The sequence below is a fragment of the Manis pentadactyla genome, chromosome 1 (assembly GCF_030020395.1).
Source record: "Manis pentadactyla isolate mManPen7 chromosome 1, mManPen7.hap1, whole genome shotgun sequence".
Classification (NCBI taxonomy): Eukaryota; Metazoa; Chordata; class Mammalia; order Pholidota; family Manidae; genus Manis; species Manis pentadactyla.
The window spans coordinates 113,590,005-113,617,489 of NC_080019.1; the positions used below are offsets into that span (position 1 = coordinate 113,590,005).

The window sequence follows — 27,485 nt, forward strand, 5'->3', positions numbered from 1 at the left end:
CAGCAGCAGACTCACAGACTCCAAGAAGGGACTAGCGGTTACCAAAGGGGAGGGGTATGGGAGGGTGGGCTGTGAGAGAGGGAGAAGTGGATTGAGGGGTATTATGTTTAGTTCACATGGTATGAGGAGTCACAGGGAAGACAGTGTAGCACAGAGAAGGCAAATAGTTAATCTGTGGCATTTTACTGCACTGATGGACAGTGACTGCAATGGGGTGTGGGTGGGGACTTGATAATATGGGTAAATGTAGTAACCACCTTGTTTTTTCATGTGAAACCTTCATAAGAGTGTATATCAATAATACCTTAATGTAAAATAAATCAATAAATAATCAGGCAAAAAGAAAAAGAATCAATTGGTCATATTTGTGTGGATTCTCTGTTCTGTTTCATTGCTCTATGTGTTTATCCTTTGCCAATACCACAGTGTTTTAATTACTTTGCTTTATATTAAATCTTGAAATTAGGTAGTGTGTATCCTCTAACTTCATTATTTTTCTAATGTTTTTGGCTATTATAATTCTTCTCTGCTTTTACAATACCTTTCAGCTGATTACCCATTTTAGAATCAGCTGGTTGATTTCTACAAAAAAAAACTTGATAGACTTATGATTGGAGTTGTGTTTACTTTATAGATCATTTGGGAGAGAACTGACATCTCAGTATTGACTCTTCCAAACCTTAAACATAGACCATGTATTATTTTTATAAACAGATTTTTTAAAGCCCTTATGAAAAGCAAAAAGTAGTTCATTCCCGTCTCATTTCTTATGCTTCCATTTCAGATTATACCACAAAGCCATAGAAAATGATTAACATAATCTTTCTCTTTAAAATCTGGTTTTTGGTTTTTCCAAGGCACTAGGGGAGAAAATGTTCACTTGAAGGGCAAATCAAGTATGAGTTTGGAATTTTCCTTCTCATCTCTGCACCATACGTCAAGGTCTAAATACCATTTCACAGCCTGAGGGATTTTTCCTGCTATGTAAACAAAGTTTTTTTTGGTTTCTGGAGGAATAAATAATGCAAAGGAAACAAAATAGAACAAAAAGCAAAGGGATATGGGTAAGGTTGTTCATGATGCCCACCTCTCTAGTCTAGTCTTGCACCAGATTTTCCTCACCAGTGAAGAGAGAAAAAAGAGGAAAGAGAAAGGAGCCACTGGGAAGGGAAGAAGGCAGTGCAATGGTGGGGAAATGGCCTGTGAAACCCCCAGGAGCTGGGGTGGCCTGAGGACATTTTTAGAACAGCGATGCCTCCAGCTCCATTTTAAAGTGTTCATGTTTCTAGATCATAAATGTCTCTCCTCCCATCTTCAGAAAATTCTCCAGAACCCTATAACCTTCTATGTACATGAGTTCTAAGGTAATGAGGAAAACTCAAACGGGTGTAAAAGTGAGACAGCAAATGCAGAAGATAGGGAAACAGAAAGGCCAGAGGGACCACAAGAAGAGAAGCCCAATGAGATAAGGGAGAGCTGGGCAATGATGGCATGAGAGAGAACTGGGCAATGATGGTTGACTCTGCCTAAAATTTCCATCCTGGAGCTCAAATTTTAACATCTGCCTCCCCCATCAGCTCCAGAAGGACATCTTTCCTTCCTCCAAGCCCCAGGTCACCTGAGGAGTGGCACAGGGCACCGGGGCTGTGGCAAGTGGAGGCAGCCAGGTTCTCGGCTGCCACGGGGCCTGTGGCCATGGGCAGGGGTCACGGTTGCTCCTTCATACCCTGTCCCCAGCACCTGACCCAGTGCCCAGCTCCAGAGGCTCTCAATAAATGCAGTTAGTCTTAAATTGAGCATTAGGTACAGAGGAACAGAAAGCCTTCTTTCCCCTCAGTGATTGAACTGAATCTAACTTCCTTGGGTACAAAAAGAAACCAGAGATAAAACAAATTCAAACTGACCTGATAACAGATAAAACAAACAAAATCAGACACACAAACCAAAACCTGGGCTGGACAGGGTCTGAGATCAGATAACCAAATAAAAATCTAGAAGTAATTCCAAGCTGGGGAAGACCAACATGCTCAAATATTTGGGGCACCTGTGTACACTCTTTATTTGACCCTCTCTCAGAGTAAAGTCCTCTAAATAGAGGGACTCTGTGTCCTAAATAAAAGTACATATTGGTGCTGTTAACTTTCCATGGTAATTTCATTAAACTTTTTTCCCCCTAAGACTGGTGCTTAACACAGGAAGTGCAAGTAGACAACACTTCTAACAAATTTTTCCTTTACAAAGGCTTATTCCTGTCTATGTTTCACATTTAACTTTGCATGTTTAAAGACTACAAAGTAAATCCACGTATTTTAAGTGACAGTTTCCCTTTGGAAGAAAGTGTCTAGTAATAAATGAACATTTCAAGTGGCTCGTAAAATACACTCATGGGGATGAATGCTTTTAGCTTCCATTAGGGTTTTCAAAATATTTTGTAAACTCATTAATAACACATCTATCATTTACTGGTTTATATTCTGTTCTGTAATAGGAAGTCAAACCAAGCATGACAACTCACAGGCTTGGAGACTAGCCAAACCTGACTTTTTAATTCTGACTCTTCCACTTGGTATGACCTTTGGCAAGTGTCCGAACCTGTTTAAGCCTCAAATTTCTCCTGCATAAAAACGGACTGTATTTCTGACAAATTTAATTAAATGAACATTTATATGTGACACTAAATAGGCAGAAATGGTAGTTATGATAATATCATTTTTAATGTTATTTCCATATCCTGTAGCCTCTCCAACTTCTTTCCCCATAAAAAAATTGATATGAAGACGGAAAAGAAGTGAGACACCATAGACCTGCTTTCTAGCTTGAGGCCATTCCTTCTCTCAAAGAAAAGCTAAAAGCCTCTTAGTTACCAGGGGAGGTTCACTGACCAGGTAGGTCTGAGCAGAGAGTGGAATGAACAGGACAACCAGCATAGGAAGCCAACACAGTTGCCAAAAGTGGCCATTCCTCTTATTCCACCCATTAGAAAGCTTTCCCCCCTCTACCTACCTAAAGTTCTCCCTCCTTCAACATCCAGCTCAAGCCATACATGTAGTATGAAGCTTTCCTGAATCATGGAAGCTCACAAAAATTTCGGCCTCCAAATGCTTACAGTGCTATCCAGACTAGCAACCAATCAGAGCCCAATTTGTGACGTTTGCACCATCTCTTGATATAACTATCAGGTTGAGCCTTGGACTCTCCTCTGGTCCAGTGGCCCACAAGCCTCCCCATGCCCCTCAGAGCCTTTGCTGGTTGAGTGCAGCAGGGCTGATGGGTTACTCAGCTGGTGTTTAGGTTCCCCTCTAATGCTGCCCCACAACAGCTCATGGGCTGCAGGGCTGGCACAGCACCTTACTCATGGTGAGCACTCTCTAAAAATCTCTACTTTGACCAGTTCATATCTTCATGGAGTTTTGTGGTATCTATGTATCATTATTGCCTGTGCACCTATGTGGCCACATAAGGGTGGTGGGCCTTGGAATATGCCCCAGATTAAACAGAAGCACACTGAAAAGGCCAGAGTTTCTATTTTGCCTAGGGCTATTCCTGAAAACTGCCTGAATATTTCATAGTGTTACTGATTCTAAAGTTGAAAGTATAAGGTCAGTGCTTTTCAAGTTATTATACTTGTTTTGATGTGACTGCAACCGTCTAAAGCCCTCTTCTCTAAGGATTTCCTCCACATCATAAGACTATGCCAATCTCTGGACCCATGACTGACAGGATCAGAAATACCTAAGTTCCCTTTGAGCTGGACCAGTCAGATTTCTCCAGAGGGAGAATTTGTACAGAAACCCAGAGCCTAAGAGTCAGTTAGTGATTGTCTCTGGATCTAGAAGGGCTGGGAAGTGGCCACTGGGGTTCGTATCCATTGATACATGAAGAGAGGGCTGATCTACAAAGACAAGCAAAAGAATGGTGCAGACACCAGAGAGAAGCAGAGACCAGAGACCAGATGGCACCAGGGCAAGAATGGCTGCCCCAGTTCCTGACTGTCTACCTTGCCGATGAGGCCCAGGGAGCTTCCTGCTCTGAGGTTCTGTGAGATATTTCACAGCATGGAGAGTATGGAGCACAGAATGGCAGTGGTCATGAACTCAGACTGTGGAGTCAAATCCACCTGGGTTCAAATCCTGGCCCTGCTCCTATCAGCAGGGTGTTACAAGTTTTATCTTGTGCTTATGTGAATATACACATCTTTAGCAACAGCAATGCGTTAATTTCCAAAACATCTTGTTTATTATAATCATTATTGCCTGCTAGTAAGAAATAAGTACTTGAATTCAGTTATACTATGATAACAAGTAGGTCTTCCTTTCCATACTCATTGAAATCAATCAATTCTCATCTCTTGAAATAAGCAGAAAAAGAACCTACAGTTTGGGAAGACCTAGTCTATGGGGCCAGACTAGGCTGAGAGGCTCTCTGGGCTGATCCATACACATTACTAATATCTAAATGGAAGCAAAGGTAACAACAGCCTCACCCTTCAGGAAAAATTCCAAAATGAGCACATGTATTTCCATTTTGATCCTCAATGACTTCAACAATTAAGTGTAACTGAGCAGAATTTTAGGCTACTTGAAGCACTTTATAAAATCAGGAAATGCATATGAGCCTTTGAGCACAAATGTAGGCCCCAGGCCATGCCAGGCAAAGGAGGTCCTGTTAGGATGCTAGGCATCCAATGACTATGCCCAACATCCCTGATGCCCTGACATGAGAGAGCCCTCAACTTATCTGGGATCTGGGAAACTGGTGGGAAGAACCATTTATCTAGCTTAGCACTCTTAAAAATGAACTACAGTTATTTAACTTTTGAGAACTCCCACATCTGGAAAACTACAGAGAAAACATTTGAAACCCAGTTTACTAATACAGCTGGCAAAAGTCCTTGTATGTCAAACAGTAGCTTGCTTGAAACAACACTGTGTTGAAGGAAGAATGTGTGGAAAAAGCACATTTTCTCTTTGAAATATACACAAGGTAAAAAGCCCAGGCAACATTCTGCATACGCCTGGAACCCAGTATGTTGGAAAGATGAATGTGCTGTTTTAAGCCACTAAGTTTGTGATAATATGTTAGAACAGCCATATAAGATGAACACAGCAACCAATAGTCCCACCCCTCCCTGGGTGGGCATGCCAATCCTTCCATCAAGAAGGGGAGCTTATGCCACCTCCCTATGAATCTGGACTAGACCTGAGACTGCTTGACCAAAAGAACTTGGAAGAAGGGACTTACTGATTCTTCAAGCCCAGTCATCAAGAAGTCCTAGAGATTATTGGATTAAAGGTGGTGGCATAGGAAGGCAAGACAGAAACCTACTCCAAAAACACATAAAAGAGGAAAATACAGCAAATGAAAATGGACCTGAAAATGATCTGAAGACTGCAGAACAGACCCTCTACACCTGAGGAAGAACAGAGGACCACACAGACGAGGACGAGAAAGCACAGCAGAGACATCTAATACAAAGGAAGAAACACAGAACCCTGAAAAAATGAGCAGCCGGAGGAATTTGCTTCAAACAAAACTACAAGACAGAACTCCAGAAAGAGGGCAAAATGAAACACAGATCACCAATCTTCTTGATAAAGATTTCAAAATAAAAGTGAAAAACATGTGCAGCAATTGACACAAAGTATTCAAGATCTCAGGGAGGACTTCAACAAAGATACAGAAAATGTGAAAAAGAGCCACTAAGAGCTGAAGAATAGAATTTCTTAAATGAAACATACAATGGAAGGATTTAAAAGTAGATTAGATCATGTAGAGGATACAGTAAATGAAATAGAAATTAGATAACAGGAAAACAAAGAAGCTGAGGGACAGAGACAGAAAAGGATCTCCAGGAATGAAAGAATGACAAGAGAGTTATGTGAACAATCCAAATGAAACACTATTTGCATAACAGAGGTACAAGAAGGAGACCAGAAAAACAAAGGGATAGAAAGTCTCTGTAAGAAAGTAATTGTTGAAAACTTCCCCAATCTGGGGAAGGAAATAGACACTCAGGTCATGGAAGTGCAGAGATCCCCTAACAAAAGGAACCCCAGCAAGACAACAAGACATATGAAAAATAAAATAGCAAAGGTCAAGGATAAGGTGAGTGTTAAAAGCAGCCAGAGAGAGAAAAAAGATTATTTATAAAAGAAATTCCATCAGACTATGAGTAGACTTCTCAACAGAAACTCTACAGGCCAGAAGGGAGTGGCACGCTATACTTAATGCACTGAAACAGAAAGACCTCCAGCCATGAAACTAGAAATTAATTACACGAAGAAAACAGAAAGACTTACAAACATATGGAGGCTAAATAATATGCTTTTAAATAATCAATGGATCAAGGAACAAATTAAAACAGAAATCAAGCAATGCATGGAGACAAATGAAAACAGAACCACAACAGCCCAATCTGTGGGATGTGGCAAAGTCAGTTCTAAGAAGAAAGTACATAGCAATACAGGCTTACCTTAAGAAACAAGAACAATCCCAAGTAAACAGTCTAAATACACAATTAAAGAAACAAGAAAAAGAACAAATGAAATCCAAAGTCAGTAGAAGGAGGCACGTAATAAAGATCACAGCAGAAATAAATAAAATTCAGAAGAATAAAACAATAGAAAGAGTCAATGAAACCAGGAGCTGGTTCTTTGAGAAAATAAACAGAATAGATAAACCCCTAGCCAAACTTATGAAGAAAAAAAGAAAGTGTACACACACAAGCAGAATCAGAAATGAAAAGGGAATAATCACAATGAATACCACAGAAGTACAAAGAATTATTAGAGAATACTATGAAAAAGTATATACCAATCAGTTGGACAAATTAGAATGAACAACTTCCTAGAAAAATACAATCTTCAAGACTGATGCAGGAAGAAACAGAAAATCTGAACAGACCAGTTACCAGCCATGAAATTGAATTTGTAATCAAAACACTTCCCCAGAACAAAACTCCAGGTCAAGATGTCTTCACAGCAGAACTCTACCAAATATTTAAAGAAGAGCCAGTACCTAACCTTCTTAAAGCATTCAAAAAATGGACAAGGAGGGAATACTTCCAAACTCATTCTATGAGGCCAGCATCACTCTAATACTGAACCAAAGACACCACAGAAAAAGAAAACTATAGACAAATAACCCTGATGAACATAGATGCAAAAATCCTCAGCAAAATATTAGCAAGTCAAATCCAAAAATACATAAAAAAGATGACCAAGTAGGATCTATTCCAGGGATGCAAGGATGGTACAATATTCATGAATCCATAAATATTATACCCCACATTAACAAAAAGAAGGATAAAAACCACATGATCATCTCCATAGATGCTGGAAAACATTTGACAAAATTCAACATCTATTCATGATAAAAACTCTCAACAAAATGGGTGTAGAAGGTACATACCTCAACATAATAAAGGCCATATATGACAAACCCACGGACAACATCATACTTAATAGTGAAAAGCTGAAAGCTATTCCTCTAAGATTGGAAACAAGACAGGGATGCCCACTGTCACCACTTCCATTCAACAGAGCACTGGAGGTCCTAGCCATGGCAAGTCAGACAACACAAAGAGATAAAAGGCATCCAAATTGGTAGGGAAGAAGTTAAACTCTATTTACAGGTGATGTGATATTATATGTAGAAAACCCTAAAGAAACCACCCCAAAACTCTTAGAACTAATAACTGAATTCAGCAAAGTTACAGAATACAAAATTAATACACAGAAATCTGTTACATTCCTCCATACTAACAATAAACTAGCAGAAAGAGAAATCGGGAAAACAACTCTGTTTACAATTGCATCAAAATAAAATATCTAGGACTAAACCTAACTGAGGAGATGAAAGACCTATACCCTGAAAACTACAAAACTCTCATGAGAGAAATTACCAATAATTGGAAATCTATCATATGCTCATGAATAGGAAGAGTTTATATTCTTGGCCATCCAGCCCAAAGCAATTTAATGCAATGTAATCCCTATCAAAATACCAACAGCATTCTCCAATGAATTGGAACAAATACTTTTAAAATTATATGGAATCACAAGAGACCCCAAATAGCCAAAGCAATCCTGGGAAAGAAGAATAAAACTGGGAGGATTACGCTCCCCAACTTCAAGTTCTACTACAAAGCCACAGTAATCAAAATAGTTTGGTACTGACACAAGAACAGACCCACAGACCAGTGGAACAGACTAGAGAGCCCAGATATAAACCCACACATATATGGTCAATTAATACATGATAAAGGAGCCATGAATACACAATGAGGAAAAGACAGCCTCTTCAATAACTAATGTTGGGAAAGCTGGACAGCTACATGTAAGAGAATGAAACTGGATCATTGTCTAACCCCATACACAAAGTAAATTTGAAATGGATCAAAGACCTAAATGTAAGTCAAGAAACCATAAAACTCTTAGAAAAAAATATAGGCAAAAATCTCTTGGACATAAAAATGAGCAACTTCTTCATGAACATATCTTCCCGGGCAAGGGAAACAAAAGCAAAAATGAACAAGTGGGACTATATAAAACTAAAAAGCTTCTGTACAGCAAAAGATACCATCAGTAGGACAAAAAGACATCCTACAGTATGGGAGAATATATTCATAAATGACATATCTGATAAGGGGTTGACATCCAAATTATATAAAGAGCTCATGCACCTCAACAAACAAAAAGCAAATAAGCCAATTAAAAAATGGACAGAGGAGCTGAACAGACACTTCTCCAAAGAAGAAATTCAGATGGCCAACAGGCACATGAAAAGATGCTCCACATCACTAGTCATCAGAGAAATGCAAATTAAAACCACAATGAGATATCACCTCACACCAGTTAGGATGGCCAACATCCAAAACACAAACAACAACAAATGTTGGAAAGGATGTGGAGAAAGGGGAACCCTCCTACACTGCTGGTGGGAATGTAAATTAGTTCAACCATTGTGGAAAGCAGTATGGAGATTCCTCAAAAAACTCAAAATAGAAATACCATTTGATCCAGGAATTCCACGTCTAGGAATTTACCTTAAGAAAGCAGCAGCCAAGTTTGAAAAAACTTATGCACCTCTATGTTTATCGCAGCACTATTTACAATAGCCAAGAAATGGAAGCAACCTAAGTGTCCATCAGCAGATGAATGGATAAAGAAGATGTGGTATATATACACAATGGAATATTATTCAGCCATAAGAAGAAAACAAATCCTATCATATGCAACAACATGGATGGAATGGGTATTATGCTCAGTGAAATAAGTCAGGCAGAGAAAGACAAGTATCAAATGATTTCACTCATCTGTGGAGTATAACAACAAAGAAAAAACTGAAGGGACAAAACAGCAGCAGACTCACAGAACCCAAGAATGGACTAACAGTTCCCAAAGGGAAAGGGACTGGGGAGGAGGGGTGGGAAGGGAGGGATAAGGGGGGAAAATGGGGCATTACGATTAGCACACATAGTGTAGCGGGGGGGGACATGGGAACAGCAGTATATACAGAGAAGACAAGTAATGATTCTATAGCATCTTACTACGCTGACGGACAGTGACTGTAATGTGGTATGTGGGGGGGACTTGATAATAGGGGGAGTCTACTAACTATAATGTTGTTCAAGTAATTGTACATTAATGATATAAAAATAAAAAAATTTTTAATAAAAATAATAAAAGGAAAAAGAAAAAGAAAAAAGCTGGCAAGAAAAAAAAAAGAATAAAATACCAAGGACTAAACCTAACCAAGAAGGTGAAAGACCTATACCCTGAAAACTACAAAACTCTCATGAGGGAAATTAAAGAAGACACCAATAATTGGAAATCTATCACATGCTCATGAATAGGAAGAGTTAATATTCTTGGTCATCCAGCCCAAAGCCATTTAATGCAATGCAATCCCTATCAAAACACCAATAGCATTCTTCAATGAATTGGAACAAATAGTTTTAAAATTCATATGGAACCACAAAAGACCCCAAATAGCCAAAGCAATCCTGAGAAGGAAGAATAAAGCTGGGGAGATTACGTTTCCCGATTTCAAGCTCTACTACAAAGCCACAGTAATCAAAATAGTTTGGTACTGACACAAGAACAGACCCACAGACCAGTGGAACAGAATAGAGAGCCCAGATACAAACCCACACATATATGGTCAATTAACACATGATAAAGGAGCCATGAATATACAATGAGGAAAAGACAGCCTCTTCAATAACTAATGTTGGGAAAACTGGACAGCCAGATGTAAGGGAATAGCTGGATTACTGTCTAACTCCATATACAAAAGTAAATTTGAAATGGATCAAAGACCTGAATGTAAGTCAGAAGTCATAAAACTCTTAGAAGACAACATAGGCAAAAATCTCTTGAATATAAACATGAACAACTTTTTCCAGAACACATCTCCTTGGGAAAGGGAAACAAAATAAAAAATGAACAAGTGGGACTACATCAAACTAAAAAGCTTTGTATGGCAAAGGAAACCATCAGCAGAACAAAAAGGCATCCTACAGTATGGGAGAATATATTCATAAATGATCTATCCAACAAGGATTTAACATACAAAATAGATAAAGAACTCATATGCCTCAACACCCGAAAAACAAATGACCTGATCAAAAAAATGGGCAGAAGACCTGAACAGACACTTCTCCAAAGAAGAAATTCAGATGGCCAATAGATACATGAAAAGATGCTCCACATCACTAATCAGCAGGGAAATGCAAATTAAAACCACAATGAGAATGGCCGTTATCCAAAAGACAAGAAATAACAAGTGTTGGCAAGGATACAGAGAAAGGGGAACCCTCCTACACAGTTGGTGGGAATGAATGCAAATTGGCTCAATGGTTGTGGAAAGCAGTATGGAGGTTCTTCATAAAACTAAAAATAGAAATACCATTTGACCCAGTAATTCCACTCCTAGGAATTTACTTGAAGAAAACAAAATACCTGATTCAAAAAGATATATGCACCCCTATGTTTATCACCACACTGTTTGCAATAGCCAAGATATGGAAGCAACCTAAGTGTCCATCAATAGATGAATGGATACAAAAGATGTGGTACATATACACAATGGAATATTATTCAGCCATAAAGAGAAAAGAAATGCCATTTGTAACATGGAAGGATCTAGAGGGTATTATGCTCAGTGAAATAAGCCAGGCAGAGAAAGGCAAATACTGTATGACTTCCCATATTTGTTGAATACAAAAACAAAGCAAAACAGAAGGAACAAAGCAGCATTAGATTCGTAGGCACTTAGAAATGACTAGTGGCTACCAAGGGGGAGGGGGAGAAGGACTGTTGAGCCACTGTGATATACATTTGATAAAATTTTTTTAATTATAAAAACCTTCTGCTTTATTCCTATCAGAAAACTGAGCTTCTAGGTAAGAAGTCCCGACTACCTTACTGGAGAAGGCCATTCAAAGAGGCCCTGGAAGATGAGATACCACATGGAGAAAGAGACCAAGGTGCCAAGCATACAGCCCCAGCGAGAGTACAAGTTATTACAACCGTGTGAAGTAATCATGAGATATAATTAAATGGTTGTTTTAATGCACTGAGTTTGGAATAGTTCATTACCCAACAACACACAAATGAAACACCAGAATATTAACAACAGTAACAGCAAATCTCATACTGTTACATACATTATATTAAATGTATAAACCCAGTTTAATAAGCAGTCTTAATGAAAAGTGATTTTCACTTAAGAAATCAAAATATGTTTTTCACCCTGGACTCATTGATGAACAATTTGAGGAATTCTGCCATCTTAACAACATTAAGTCATCCAATCTCTGAACATGGGGTGTCTTTCCATTTATTTAGGCTTTAATTTCTTTCAACAATGATTTACAGTCTTTAGAGTATATATTTTCATCCCTTTTATTAAATTTATTCCTGAGTATTTTGTTCTTTTTGATAATATTGTAAACTGAATTGTTTTCTTAATTTCATTTTCAGATTATACATTGCTAATGTTTAGAAATAGTTTATTTTTTATACTGAGTTTGTATCCTGAATCTTTAAACTCATTTAGGAATTCTAATAGTTTTTTTAGTGTATTCCTTAGGATTATCTATATACAAGATGTCATCTGCAAATACTTCTTCCAACATAGAAGCCTTTTCTTTCATTTTATTGCCTAAATGCTCCAGCTGGAATCTCTAATACAATGCTGAATAGGAGAGGTGAGTGTAGACATCTTTGTCTCATTCCTGATTTTTAGAACACATTCAGTCATTGAGGATTAACTATATTTGTTGTGGGATTTTTAAAATACACTTATCAGGTTGAAGAAACTCCCTTCTACTCCTAGTTTGCATATTTTGTAATCACAAAAAGGTATGAATCTTCTTCAAATGTTTTTTCTGCCTCTGCTGAGATGATCATGTGCTTTGGTCCTTTATTCTATTGATATGGCATATTACATTAATTGATTTTCAGATATAAGCCAACTTTGTATTCCTGGGATAAATCCCAATTGATCATGGTATATTACCCTTTTTATATGTTGCTGGATTTAGTACTACTTTGTTGAGCTTTTTGTGTCTGTATTCATAAAAGACATTGGCCTATAGTTTTCTTGTGATGTCTTCATCTGGTTTTGCTGTTAGGATGATATTACCCTTGTAAAATGAGTTCAGAAGTCTTCTATTTTTGGAAGAATCTGTGAAGAATTGGTATTAATTCCTTAAATGTTTGGCAGAATTCACCACTGAAATTACCTGGTGCTGAACTTTCTTTTTGTGGGATTTTAAAAATTACAACTCAGTCTTTTGTTATAGGTCTATTCGGATTTTCTATTTCTTCTTGAGTCAGTTTTGGTAGTTTGTGTATTTTAGGATTTTTTTCACCTAATCTAGATTATCTTATTTATTGACATGCAGTTATTCATAGTATTCCTTTACAATCCTTTTTTATTTTTGTAAGGTTGTGAGTAATGTTTCCTCTTTCATTCCTGATTTCAGTCATCTGAGCCTTTTTTTCCTCTTGGTCACTCAAACTCAGGTTATCTCCATTTTGGTAATTTTTCAATTAGTCAATTTCTGATTTTTTATTTTCTATATTGTTTTTCTATTCTCTATTCCATTAATTTCCTCTAATCTTATAATTTCTTTCCTTCAGCTTTAGATTTAGGTTCTTTTTCCAGTTCCTTAAAGTAGAAAGTTGGGTTATTGATTTGAGATTTCCTCTTTTTTGTGTGCATTTGCAAGTATAAATTTCCCTCTCAGCACTGCTGTCAGTGTATCCCATTAGTTTTGGTACATTGTGTCTTAATTCTCATTTATTTTAAAGTATTTTCTCATTTCCCTATGATTTCTTCTTTGACTCATTGGTTATTATCAGTATGTGATTTAATTTTCACATTTTTAATGAATTTCCCAAATGTCATTCTGTTGTTCATTTCTAGCTTTATTTCATTTAGGTTAAAGAACATACTTTGTCTAAATTTCAATCATTTAAATTTATTGAGGCTAGTTTTATAGTCTAGACTATGTTCAATCCTGGAGAATGTTCCATATGCACTGAAGAAAACTGTGCACTGAAGAAAACTGGCTGTTATTGGGTGGAATGTTATATAGACATTTGTGAAGTCTAGTTGGTTTATAGTGTGATTTAGTCTTTTATTTTCTTGTTACCTCACATTTGCTCTACCCATTCAAAGTGGGGTATTGAAGTTTCTAACTATTATAGTTGAATTGTCCATGTGTCCTTTCAATTTTACAGTTTTTGCTTCATATACTTTGGAGCTATTTGTAGATGTTTATAATTCTTATATCTTCCTGATGGATTAACTTTTCTATCATCATAAAATCTCCTTCATCTCTAGTAACTTTTTTGTGTTTGAAAGTCTATTTTATCTGATATTAACATAGCCACTCCAGCTTTTGCACAGTTATAGTTTGCATGATATGTCTTTTCTCATCCCTTTACTTCTTGTATCTTTGAATACACTGGTTGTACCTTTGAATATAAAATGTGCCCCCAGTAGATACCATATAGTTGACTCTTATTTTTTTTATTCAGTCTGACAATCTATGCCTTTTGCTTGGATTGTTTATCCATTCACATTTAACATTGTTATTGATATAGCTGGATTTATGCCTGCCATTTTTCTTTTAGTTTCTACATGTTTCCTTTTTTTTCCTTTTTATTCATCATTTACTGCTTTCTGTTGCATTAAATGAAAACTTTTTGTGTAGTATTTTATGTATTTTAATGACTTTTTTGCTATTTGTAAGTTACCTTCTTACTGGTTATTCAACAGCTTATCATATCCATCTTATCAAAATTTTCTTCAGATTTTACTAGTTTTGTTGAGATATAGAAATGTTACTCCTATATAGTACTACTCCCTCTTCCCTCTTTTGTTGCTATTATGTTATAAATCCAACAATACAGTGTCATAATTACTGCTTTATGTAAGTTTATGTCTATTAAAGAACTTAAGAAAGGAGAACAAGTAGATATTTATGGAGTTTATTACATTAACCTTATTTACTATTTCTGCTTCAATTCATTTGTTCCTAAGGATTTGAGTTACCATTTATAGTAATTTCTTTTTTCTAATACAGCTTTGCTCCCACCCACTTCCTTTGTGCTGTTGTTGTCAAGTATATTATATTTCTAAATATTACACTTATATTGTATTTATATTTTCTTTTGGAATGGCATAATTACCTTTACTGGTACTCTGTTTTCATGTGGATTTGAATGTCCATCTGAGGTCATTTGCTTTCAGCCTGAAGAACTTCCTTAAGTATTTCTTGAAAAGTGGGTCTGTTAGCAACAAATTCTTTCAGTTTTTGTTTATCCAGGAATGTCTTTATTTTCCCTTCATTTTTGAGAGATAGCTTTGCTGTACATAAGATTCTTAGTTGACATTTTTTTCATCACTTTGAATATGCCATCCCACTGCTGTTGCCCATTGTTTCTGATAGGAGCCAGCTGTTAATCTTATTAAGGTTCCCATATACATGATGAGTCATTTTTCCCTCTTGAAAATTTTTCTCTTTGTCATTCACTTCCAGCACTTTTACTATGATGTTGTGGGTAAAACTGCAATATTTCCAGAATCTCGCCCCTGGCTTTAGTGCATCTGTACATCAATATGTGTTTCTAAGGGGTGGAGAGAATTAGTACATCTACACATCAGTAGGTAATTACAAGGGTGTGGGGGGGGGCGATATCTGGACTGGAGAGGTTGAATGGAGCTTTCTCTCCTGCAGCTGGGTCAAGATGGGGATGACCGCTTGTAAGAAATAAGAGGGTTTCTTAACTTTATTTCTCCCTTTGACTGATTTTGATTTTAGAAGTATTTTGCCTCAGGATTTCCCCCCCACCCAGAGTTACAGATGTGTTTAGGTGAAGCTCTCTGCCTTTATCCTACTTGGACTGTACTGGCCTTCATGGATGTGTATATAAATATTTTTCAGTTTGGTGAATTGTTTTAATCATTATTTCTTCCAAACTGTTGCTGTTCCTTTCTCTCTCCTATTTCTGGTATTCCCATTCTATGTATGTTGGTGCATTTAATAGTGACCCACATTTCTCCAAGGCTCTGTTTATTTTTATTTATTCTTTTTTCTCTGGATCGCATAATCTATCAGTCTATCTGCAAGTTCCTTAACTCTTTCTTCTACCAGTTCAAATCTATTATTGAGCCCCTCTCCTGAAGTTTTCACTTCAGTTATTGTAGCTTTCAAATCCAGAATTTCCATTTGCTTTTTTGTGGGACCTTTTTGATATTTCTCTCTTTTTTGATAGTCTCTATTCAGTGAGAAATTATCACAGTTGCCTTTACTTCAATCATATTTTCCATTAGTTCTGTGAACACATTTATAGCGGAACCCTCATAAATGGGATTAGTACCTTATAAAAGAGGCTCCAGAGAGATCCCTAGCCCCTTCTGCCATGTGAGGGTACAACCCAGAATCTGTGACCCAGAAGAGAGCCTTTATGCACCACGCTGGTACCCTGATCTCAGACGTTCAGCCTCCAGAATCATGAGATAAAAGTTTCTGTTGTTTATAAGTTACCCAGTGTGTGGTATTTTTTTATAGGTGTCCAAATGGACTAAGATACTCACTGACTGCTCTACTTTTTCAACAATGCCCTGGGGCATCAATCAATCCACAGTATGATCCAATTAAATTCAGGAAGGGATAGTTTTAAGGCTTTGAGGTATTCTGACCTCAGGAAGGCTCTTGTTAACTGTCTCTTTCCCTGGTTCTCTCTGGCAAACAACCTGGCCTGTGGGTTAGCTTGCTGCTCTCACAGAGCTATCAGCTTTCTCTTAATTGCTTACCACCAAAATTTCCTTTGTTTTCAAGAGTGTCTTTAATTTTCAACGTCCCCACATTCTATTTGAAATAAAGTCAGTTCCTTTGGGGACTCACTGTTTATACTCACTATTCTTATGGAATATCTCTCTCCCTGAGCAAAAATTTCTCAGTCAAAGGCTGTAGCCTCTGGTCTTCTTAGCTTGCCTCTCACAATGTTGAAACTCTTCCCTATAAAGTAGCTGGGGCAAGGGCAATCAGAGCTCAGTATTCTTGATACGTGCACCTAGGGTAGGGCTTCTGTTCAATGAATTAAAGCTGGGTGGGAAAGTAGACCCCAACCTCTCAGCCATATTAACCAGGACCTCAGCTTCTGCAACTTGGGAGTTGGAGAATATAAGAAATGCTGGCAGCCTTCCCTTCATGGTGAGATATTATACCCCTTGATTGGGAACTAAGAGGAGAGAGAGCCCTGTCTTCTTGGCCATTGCTACCCAGAGTGGAGCTTCCTTCAGACTAAGCTGAGAGGGAGCAGGTCATGACTCAAGCATCACAGACTCACTGTTCTTACCAATATTTTGTAGATTTCCTTGAATAAATGTTTCTTCACTTGCTGGATGCTGTTAGTACAACTTTCAGAGACTTTAAAAGGTTATTTTTTATAATCTTCAACAGTTATGATTGTATTGCTGAGAAATGGATCCATGGGGCTCCTCACACTGACTTTCCAGAAGTGGAATTCCAACTATACATTGTTTTTTAATGTAATAAAATATTATTTAATTGTGGGCAAGACAGCTTTTATAGCTATTTAAACATTTCTTAAATTTCATTTTGCAATTTAGTTCTCAATTTTTTTAGGGCTCAAACATTTTTAGTAGCCCTTGAAGAGTCCATAAGCCCTAGGCACATTGTCTAGAGAGCCTCATAGGAAAAAAGCTTGGATGCAATGAATTCACTTTGGTGGTAGAAGAAGTCACTACTCCAGCATGTCTAGTTGTCTCTACTAGGCACATTCCTATCTGAGCAGCATTCTAACTAGACCATTCCTTCAGCCCCAACAAGGGAAATATGGATCCTAGGCATTTCAGCCACAACTCCATTGTAAAATAATGAGTTGTGGACTGAATTTCTCAGTTTAATATATTCTTCTGGTTGCATAATACCAATGCCAATAGTATCTAAAAGTAGTGAGCTGGGTTGAAAGTCAAAATCCTACAGCTTTTGCCACCAAACAGCCACCAATCTGATCTCCTTTTATATAAGGAATGTCTCAAAGAATATTCCCTTCTGCTTCACAGTTTAATTGGGCATAGCCAAACATTTGAAACTATTTTAGAACAATGATACAATAGATCAAAATGATTACTTCTAATATGAGATGATAAAGTGGAGAGAACTGGACTACAAATGTGAAACCTGCATGGGGGATTACTGACACCGACCAGCTGAATGACTAAGGGTTTCTACTAACTGGAAGCCCCATGTGAGCCATACGTGCCCTATCAAAATCCTAGACTAATCTGAGATGCATTAGCAGAAAGTCCATGTTTACTTAGGCAGCACCTCTGCATAGAAATAGTGCAGCGTAAGTTGTAGGGAGGATTCAAAATTGAAAGGGATGGGGTGGGGAAAATCAAACAACTCTTTTCTGATTCAGAAATTCTGTAGTTGAACCACTGTGACTCCATAGTTCAGAATAAAAGGGATAGGATGGTCCTATGTCTGTCCTGCTTGGATAAAAACACACCTGGACACTGTTCACTTATGAACTGCATATTATATGATGATCTACGACAAACTCACAAAATCCAAAGAAGATCCCCACAGCAAACTATATCACGTGGGGAACACTTGAAGGGCTTAATATTTACTTGGAAAACAGGGTTTAGGAGGCAAAAGAATTATGCACAAATACTTCAGGCTGCTCTTAAAATGTAAAAATTGCCTGGTGTTACTCAATATTCAAGGTATTTCCAAGCACAATGAATCATTCGTTTATTCAGCAAACATTTATTCTGCATCTCCTTAAAGGGAGGCCCTGTGTTAGGTAACTTCTAGGACATGTGGATGAGTAATGAAGTATCCAGAAACAGAGATAAGACAAGCACAGGAATAACCAACTAGCCATACTACCAGGGAGACTATGAAAGGCATCATGTGAGTAGAAAACCTACTTTGGAATTCAGAAGCAAGAGTCCTTATGTCCCACTAGTAGGATCAGAGAAGGCACCTGGAGTGGGAGGCATTGAATTGGGCTTGAAAGGCATCTATTTCTGTAAGGAGAAATATACTAAGGAGTCATTCCAGGTGAAAGGAAAGCAGAAGCTAAAGCTTAGAGGCAGGAACAGAGTTGGAAAATACAGCAGAACAAAGCTAAAGAATTGAGTAGCCTAAGTTGACCAACCATAGGTGTAGAGATAACAAGTGTTGGGGGTTAAGACTAGAATGTTGCCAAACAGTAAAGAACTTATACCTGAGGCTACAGAGAAAGACAATGTAAGGGCAACGTTGAAGGTTTTGGAATACACTAATGCTGCGTGTTTTTATTTCTGGCATAGGTTAAAGGCAAATGTAGGAGAGGCAGGAGGCTTGCACAATGGTTAGTCAGGATAAAATGAAGTCCTGAAGCAGGTCACAGGCAGGTAGCAGTGGGAATGGACATGAAGAGAAAGACCCATGAGATATTTCAGAAACTGTTTCAACAGACCCCAGACCTAAACAGTCAAACCTAAGGGTCTATGGAAAGAGCTGAAACCCCAGTTGGAGAAGGAACTGGTTGGGTGACAGAGGTGACAGAATGAGTATGGAAGCATAGTGCTGTTACCCAGATGAGTGGCCAAAACTGGCCAAGGGAATGTTCTAACCCATTTCACTCCAAGCACTTCTCAACCCTTCCCCAACTCATGATCACCCTCAGAGGCTGCTCACCCAGGAAACACCTGAAAAGAACCATTAAACGTAGAGCCAATTCACTCTAGCAGGACTCCAGTGTCTACTCAGTACAAATCTCCAAGGCAGGGGCTACTGCAGGGTCAGAGACCTCCTCAGTGAAATCCCAAAAGAGCATCTGAAAAGCTGCCTTCTGATCCCGAGCTCACCACTCATTGAGCCTGAAACCTTAAAAGATGAATCTTCTAAGTCTTAATTCTTCATTTGTAAGAAGGGGATGAAGGTGAATAGCCCACCTACTTCAGAGGTTTGTGAGATTGCACAGGAGACACAATGCTTTAAAGCACATGAATGCCCAGAGTCATTAGTTCTTTGAGAGTCGAAAAGCACAGCCAGTTCACATTTGTATCCAGTTGGAGCTGACTATAGAAAAAGGGAGGAAGCAGGTTGGCAAGAAAATACCATAGCCTGGGCCTGAGGCAGCCTGGTGTTGGCCAAGGAATACTGCCTGCCAGATGTTCTAGAAAACACTACATCCAGAGAAATAAAAGGGACCTTAATCATCCAGGTCTACCTCCTCAAAAACACATGGGAAGCTTCACCCTGAGAGAGGTCTAGTGATCTGCGCAAGATCTGTAGAGGCAGACAGCCCAGAAATATGACCAACAACACATTCAGTTTAGACAGTGTTTTTACCCATATTATCTTATAAGTAGCCTTCAAGCTAGGTGGGAAGGATTATTAAATTCCCGTTTTTCAGCCATATAAGACTTGTTCAGGGAAGGATTCAAGTCCAAACGGTCCCCAGTGCCCTGCTCTTTTCCTTGCACTACAATCTCAGGCACATGCTGGTATTTAGCACAATCACTGCAGCATCTCAAACTCAAAATTCCGTTTTATTTCATCCTGCCTTCAGCAATACTTCACATTCAGCCCTCTTTGGTAGAATTCTATAGACCTTTGGTCTTAAAGAAAAACCAGTCCAGCAGTCACATTTGGCATCAGAAACATTCTTTAAAACTGAAATCATCAAAACTGGGCCTTCCCATATAAATCATCTTCACCAAGTATATCCCCACATGTGTATCATTCCAGATTGTATATCATTATTGCACTACATAGATTGGGCTAGGGTACTCGAAGATCAATAATGGCTCACTAATTGAAGTACTGTGTAACTTACAAAGACAGTTTTACCAAATGGGTAGAACACTGAGGTAAAAACGTTCTGACTTTACCAGTGAAAATTGATTTGTATTCATAGAAGGGTCTTAAAGTGAAGAGGGCAACAGAAGATAACCCTGGTAATTCTAGTCATCTAGAGGATGTTCACATCTAAAGGATGTGAACAACCTAAACGTAGAGAGGTCCAGGGAAAGGGCGGGGGAAGAAAATGACAAGAAGGAATTCATTTACCCCTGCCTCAGTGTCTGTTTGACTACTTAGGGCCTGTCTTTCCACCACATCCCTTATTTCAGGAGCAAGGTGTGCATGTTCTGCTCCCCGTTTTTAACCCACGGAAGAGAATTAAAATTACTCAGTCTTATTGATCTTGCACAGGTTTTCTCACTGGGTTCACCAGGCGTGGGCCGACACCTCCAGGCAGTGCTTCTCACAGACCAGGGAGCCAGACTGCGCAACGACCCTCTGATGTAACCTGCACCTCGCTGCGCTGTCTTGTGAGCAAGCCTCCAGGAGTTTGGCAGTAGTTTCGGAAGGAACGCACCGGCAGTCGTTGCTCACCTTCTCCCTCCTTTCTCGTTACCGCGCTCACCACCACACAACTGTCCACCCCCGCCCGCGGTCAGAAGCGGGTAACGGATCGAGACAGGCAGTAGCCCTGGTCGAAAATTCAGCAGACCTGGCGACTGCCTGACGGAGGCACCTGCCCTGTCCTGGCCCAGCCCCGCCAGACGTGGGGGACCCAGGGCCCCAGGGCCGCGCCCCAGGGATGCCTACTGCTAGCCGCCCACAGCGGCCTCCGAGGCAGCGAGGCCGCGACGCCGGGGCACAGGCCCCCGGGGCCTTCCCGGAGAGGACGCTGCGTCTCGGCGGCCGGGGAGGGCAGGAGGTGGACTGGAGCCCAGAAACTACGCGCCCACCCTCCATCCGTAAGGCGCAAGGGAAAAATATTAAAAGCTTCGTTACCGACTAGAGTGGTCACTATGGCCAGTCGCCGGCTGAGCTCCTGAAGGGCCATTTCTTCTTTTAACCAAAACGTCACTTCACTGGAAAACCACTCAGTATAAAAGGCATCTCCTCCCGAGGATGCTCTGCTCGCAACCTCTTCCTTGCTCTCTTCAGGCACAAACGAGTCGCTCCCAGCCAAGGCCAACTTTCCTGGGCCGCCGGGCTAGAGGACGCCAGCCACGTCCTGCAGGGGATTATTTGAAAGATGAGGTGGAGCAGCTTTTCCAACGGAACGTCAGGCTCTGACAGCGACAGCAATGGCAGTTCTGGAGGTGAGAAGCAAGTCGCCCTAATCTCGCTGCGGCCGCGCACAGGGCTTTCTGGCCCAGGGAGCGCGTGGGTTGCTGGATTTTTCGTCCCGGAGGGTCGGGTCTCCAGCGCCGCCTCCCGGGAAGGTGAGAGTGAAGGATGCTCGCCCGGCGGGCTCGGGGAGTACGGAGCCTGCGCGAGCGGAGGACGGGGAGCAAGGGTGGCCAGCGGCTGGGCTCCTCCACACCGCCCACCCAACGCTCCAATGCGCGCCGGGTGCCTCCCACCTACGCGCCCACCACTCCGTGCCCAGGCGCGCCGCTGGAGACTCCGGGAAGGGCGCACGCGCCTGAGCGCAGCTGGTTTCCTGGTGGGGAAGCTGTGCTCCTTCACCCCAGCGGAGCCTGCGCTTCTGCCCCGGGAGTGCGCGCGCCTCACAATCTGTCCTCGGAACTGTGGGGGACAGGAGAGATTTAGGCGTCCTCTCCTGCACCGGTGCTTGGGACGCCAGACGCGCGCCTTCCTGTCTCGCCCCTCCTTCTTCCGCGCCTGGTGTCTGAGGAGCAGCCTAGGCAAGAAGGGAGCTGACTGGGAAAGGTGCGGCCATCTAGCCAGGGGCGGGGAAGAAGAACTGAGCGAGGCCCTGCTCTTCGCCCCCAAATCCTGCCTGATTCCGGGGTGCGGTGGGGTTGGGGACTGTTGCAAAGGGTTGGGGACAATTGGAGTGTTTCCCTCCGTCAGCGGTTAGCGTCCCCTGGGCACACCTGCACTTGGGCTGAGCACGGACAGGGCTGGCCATGCATGTGCGCACACACGTCTCCATCGTGTGGACCTGCTCCTTCGTGTTACTCCCGCGCGCCACCTCTCTTCTGCCAAGTGCCAGGCGTTCCGGTGCTCCATCTTAAAAAGGCCCTTGGCACAGCCCTTAATTAGGCACTCCCCATCTGCCCAAGGAGCATCTTCGAGCAGCTATCTGGCGGTAGACGCTTGTCCCAAAGCCTCCTGATATTCCCTGACAGGCAACAAAAGACTAATGCCGTTAAGCAGAGCAAGTGCGAATCTGTTCAGGCTGTCCTTCAGTTAATTCTGCAATGGGGGACTCTGAATATCTGGTCACAAGAGTGCCAGGACCACCAAAAGTTCTGAGCCAACTCCATAAGGCTCAGCTTTCCTCTTCGACATGTCAAAAGCCAAACCCCAAACACCCTAGATCCAATTTCCAGTAATAGGCACTCATTCCAGGGGCCTGGGGACATTTTTAAAAGCTTTCTGTAACAACTGGACTGTGATTAAAAGATGATGTTAGTCTACCTGGGACGTGTGATTTGTAAGCTTTGGTCTCTGTGCACTCTGCCTGTGCAAGTAGGGCAACCATTTTCATAGCAATCTCTTTGAGAGATTCAGAAAAGGGTTAAAGACCCAAAGGAGTAAGACAGCTTTGGATTGTTTCCATGGTGATTTCTGGCTATTCAAGAGTCACAGATATTTTCGAGAAACCAACTAGGTGTTGCCTAATGATTGTAGTCAGAACCCTGGTGCCCAGTCAGAACCAGTTGTGAGTTTTGGTCTAGAAATCAGCACAGTGCTGAGGAGACACACGATGTGGGGCATTCTGGATTTTGCAGATGCAGTGACCTCAGCTTCCTGGATTAGGCCAGGTCCATATGGGTGAGAAACATGGAAAGGAGGGAGAGAGGCAAGGGGTAGAGGAGGTGGTGGCAGGAGAAGCTGATGAATAGGAATGAGAGAGAATATGAAAGAAATAGAAAAGAAACAAATCACACTCAGGGTGCTGTTCTCCTTTACCATATCTGTATCTTCACAATCTTCAAAGGTTTCCAAGGAGATGAATTGGCTGAATTCATGACAAGATGTAGCAGGCTTGTCTTCAGAAATCAATTCTGTCCCCCTTCTCTAACACATGCTCTCCCAAGACCTCAGCTGCTTCATCTGAGCCAAAAAGTATGGGCCTGTTATTTCCAAGTTCCCTTTTCAATGCTGAAATTCTATAACTGTAACTAAGAAGAAATGCCTACATAGTGTTCAATAGCCCATACCTCCTTGTTGCCTAGAGGAAACATTCATTACTTTCCATTGTCTCCATTGCTCTTGTGAATGTGGATGTTCTTCCTGTCATCTCTCTTTCCTCTTTTCCCTCTTCTGTGCCTCCTTTTTTCCTTCCTAATTATGATCTATTTCCTGTCTCTGACCAATCACATTGCTCTGATACCTGGCAAATCAAAGATCAAGCCAGAATAGCCTGCCTCCTGCTCCTATGAATCAATTAACAATCAGTCACAATCTATTGAACATCTGTTATATGCCCAGGGTTGTCTTTAGCAATGTCATTTACAGCAACTGCCACCACCATATAGTAAGTGACTGCTCTGTGCCTGGTACGATGATAGACATTTCACAAACATCATATAAGCCTCACAACAACCCTGGAAGAGCTTTAGTCTCATTTTACAGGTGCTGCTAATACAAAGACCAAACTGTATATTACTGGTCTTAAGAATCTAGATCATTCTCTGCCTTCAGGTAACTTTGCCTGAGCTTAAAAAAGAGAAACCATCCTCTAAGCACTGCTAATGGGGACGTGGATTATACCTGCTTACTGGGGTCGAGGAGAAGGTGACAGAACATAGAGGATAAAGTCAGCAACGGCGCACTGTGAAGAGTGGTGGGGGTCACCACAAATGCCTTAAGATAATGGCCCACTAAAGGGTCTCTTCCTTCACTCCCCAGCTGCCTTCCCTGTAGCTTCCCCATTGGATCCTGGGCTATTTGGCAGGGAAAGTACCTTATTCACCTCTGCAAACCCCACAGCTCTTGGACCAAGCCCAGAATTGGACAACATCCCCTAGTGAAAGCCAAGTCAGAAGCCTTGGACCTGCCTCTTTGCCCTGCCCTGGCTGATAGGATAACTGTCTGTTAACTGGGAACCCAGCTGCTCTGATGCATAGGATCAGACGGGGATCCCTGTCTAAGGGGGTCACATGACACACCAGCTCCTGCACAGCTGACTGGAGAGGTGACCCCAAGAATCAGTCACCTGAGCTCACACCACTGTCCTGATAGTAATTCCACTGCCACATTTTTTTCTGAAACTAGCTGTACACAGGCACAGAGTGCATGTGAGTGTACAAGCGCACACACATGGGGTGGGGTCGGGCAGCACACTGGCCTCTGCCTCTGCAGTTCCACTCTCCTGCCCCAAACATCCTTTCTCAAATTTAAACTATCATCAAAATAATACATTTTCTGTGTAGAATATATTAGCAAGGTACATAAAACTGAAAAGAAGAGGTAGGAAAAAGGAAAAATAGAGAATTGATCATAATTTCAACACCCACAGGCAAAACCATTTTGGATTTTAAATTTTTACTTGAGGTATTATTTTCATTACTAGACTATGTTTTAGAGCAGTTGCAGGCTTTCAGAAAAACTGAGTGAAAAGTACAGAGAATCCCCATATACCTACTGTCCCTCAAAACAGTTTATTCTATTAACATCTTGCAGTAGTGTGGTACATGTGTTACAGTTGATGAACCAGTGGGGATATATTATTATTAACTAATGTCTATACTTTACATTAAAGTTCACTCTTTATGTTTTACAGTTCTGTTGGTTTGAATAATGCATAATGTCATGTATGTCTCCACCATTACAGTATCATACAGAATAATTTCACAGCCTGAAAAATCCTCTGTGCTCTACCTATTCATCCTCCCCTCCCTTCAAACCTGGAACCACCATTGATCTTTTTACTGTCTCTATAGTTTTGCCTCTTCTGGAATGTCATATAGTTGGAATCATACACTATGTAGCCTTTTCAGACTAGCTGCTCTGACTTAGCAACATGCATGTAAAGTTTTTCTGTCTTTTTATGGCTTGATAATTCTTTATCACTGAATAGTAACTCTAGTATTCCACTGTATGGAGGTACCACAGTTTGTTTATACCAAAGGATATCTTGGTTGTTTTCAAGATATCCTTGGGGTAATTGTTGGAGGCAATTATGAGTAAAGCCACTATAAACATTCGTACACAGGATTTTTTATGGACATGAATTTTCACTCACTTGAATGCTATACTGGATTGTGTGGTAAGACTATGTCTACCTTTGTAAGAAACTACAAACTGTCTTGTAAAACCATTTATATTCCCACCAGCAATGAATGGAGTTCTTGTTGCTCCACATCCAAACCGGCATTTGGTGTTGTCAGTGTTTTGAATTTTGGTCATTTTAATGGGTATATCATAATACCTCATATTAGTTTAAATTTACAATCACCTACTGATGTATGATGTTGAGCAACTTTTTGTATGCTTATCTGTATGTCTTCTTTGGTGAGGTGTCTGTCCACTTTTTAATTAGGTTGTTTGTTTTCTTATTGTTGAGTTTTAAGAGTTCTTTGTATATTTTGAATACAAGTCCTTTATCAGATATGTGTTTTGCAGACATTTTCTCCCAGTCTGTGTCTTGTGTTGTTATTCTCTTAACAATGTCTTTTGCAAAGCAGAACTTTCTAATTTTAATGAAGAACAATTTACCAATTTTTGTTTCATGGATTATGCTTTTGGTTTTTTATCTGAAAGTCACAGCCAAACCCAAGTTCACCTAGATTTTCTCCTACATTTTTTCTGGAAGTTTTATAATTTTGTGTTTTCCATTTAGGTCTATGATCTATTTTGAGATAATTATCATGAAAGGTGTAAAGTTAGTCTTTAGATTCATTATTTTGCATGTGGCTGTCCAGTTTTTACGGCATCACTTGTTGAAAAAACTACCTTTTTTCCATTGAATTCCCTTTGCTTCTTTATCAAAGATCAGTTGACTGTATTTATGTGGATCCATATAAAGATACTTTATTTCTAAGGTCAATGTGAATGTGTATGTATATGATATATATGTGTTTTATTAACTAAATTTTCTTAATCAGTCTTATACTCACATCATCAATAGAATTTAGAAGGTTTCCTTCTTTCTGTGCTCAGGATAGAATCAATAGCTACCAACTCATCTATTTCTTAAAGCACAGTAGAATTCTCCTGTGAAATTATATAGGCCTGGTGCTTTCATAGATGGAGGGGTGGGAAAATACAGTTCTCTGACATTTCTTTTATGGTAACTGGCCTATTAGAATTTCTATCCTTTTGGGATATTTTGATAAATTATATTTTCTTGGAATTTCATCCATTTCATCCAGGTTTTCAAATTTATTTCATAGAACAGAATAAAGTAATCCCATACAATTCTATTAATTTTTTTTTATCTGTAGTTATTTCCCCTTATTTTGTATTTTGGCTGTGCTTCCTCTCTTTGTTTCTTGACTAGGCTAGCCAACTATCTATTCTATCATTGCTTTTTTCAAATCTTATATTTATTAGTATTTCCATTTCTATTTTCTAATTTATGAATTGCTTTTTTATCCTCTCTAATCCCTTCCTTCTGCTTTCCTTAAGATTAATTTGTTAATTTTTTCTAACTGAAAAACTAGAAATTCTTTATTGGGAGTTTAATTTACTTTTATTGCATATTTCTCTTTTGAGCCCTGATTTCAGGTATCCCACAGGCACTAATATGCAGTGCTTTATCTTTATCTTCAAAATGCTCTGGGACTTCCAGTTTCCATTTCAGCATGAAAGAAGCTTAGAGGTTTCCACTCCATCCTAACAAGAGGCAAAAGGCTGAACAAACTGGAAAATCAACAGCTCTTCTCAAATGTGTAAGAGACATGAGGTCACAGGGCAAAGTGCTGCCCCCAGATTGGACAGACTGACAGGCAAATACAGAGAATCACTATGTACTTACAGAAACCCACAAGTAGCAGCCTCAGCA

At 40.1% G+C, this 27,485-nt stretch overlaps 1 protein-coding gene across 2 annotated transcripts in view; it reads right to left on the reverse strand.

Moving 5' to 3' along the window:
* Nucleotides 1-21,444, reverse strand: part of MCF2L2 (MCF.2 cell line derived transforming sequence-like 2) — a 274,274-nt gene extending 252,830 nt beyond the window's left edge. For both annotated transcript variants that reach the window (XM_036926717.2, XM_036926715.2), the window contains exon 1: nt 21,350-21,444. In XM_036926717.2, coding sequence (XP_036782612.2) covers nt 21,350-21,401 — 52 coding nt within the window. In that variant the 5' untranslated portion in view covers nt 21,402-21,444. The remainder of the gene's footprint in view (nt 1-21,349) is intronic.
* Nucleotides 21,445-27,485: the final 6,041 nt, after the last annotated feature.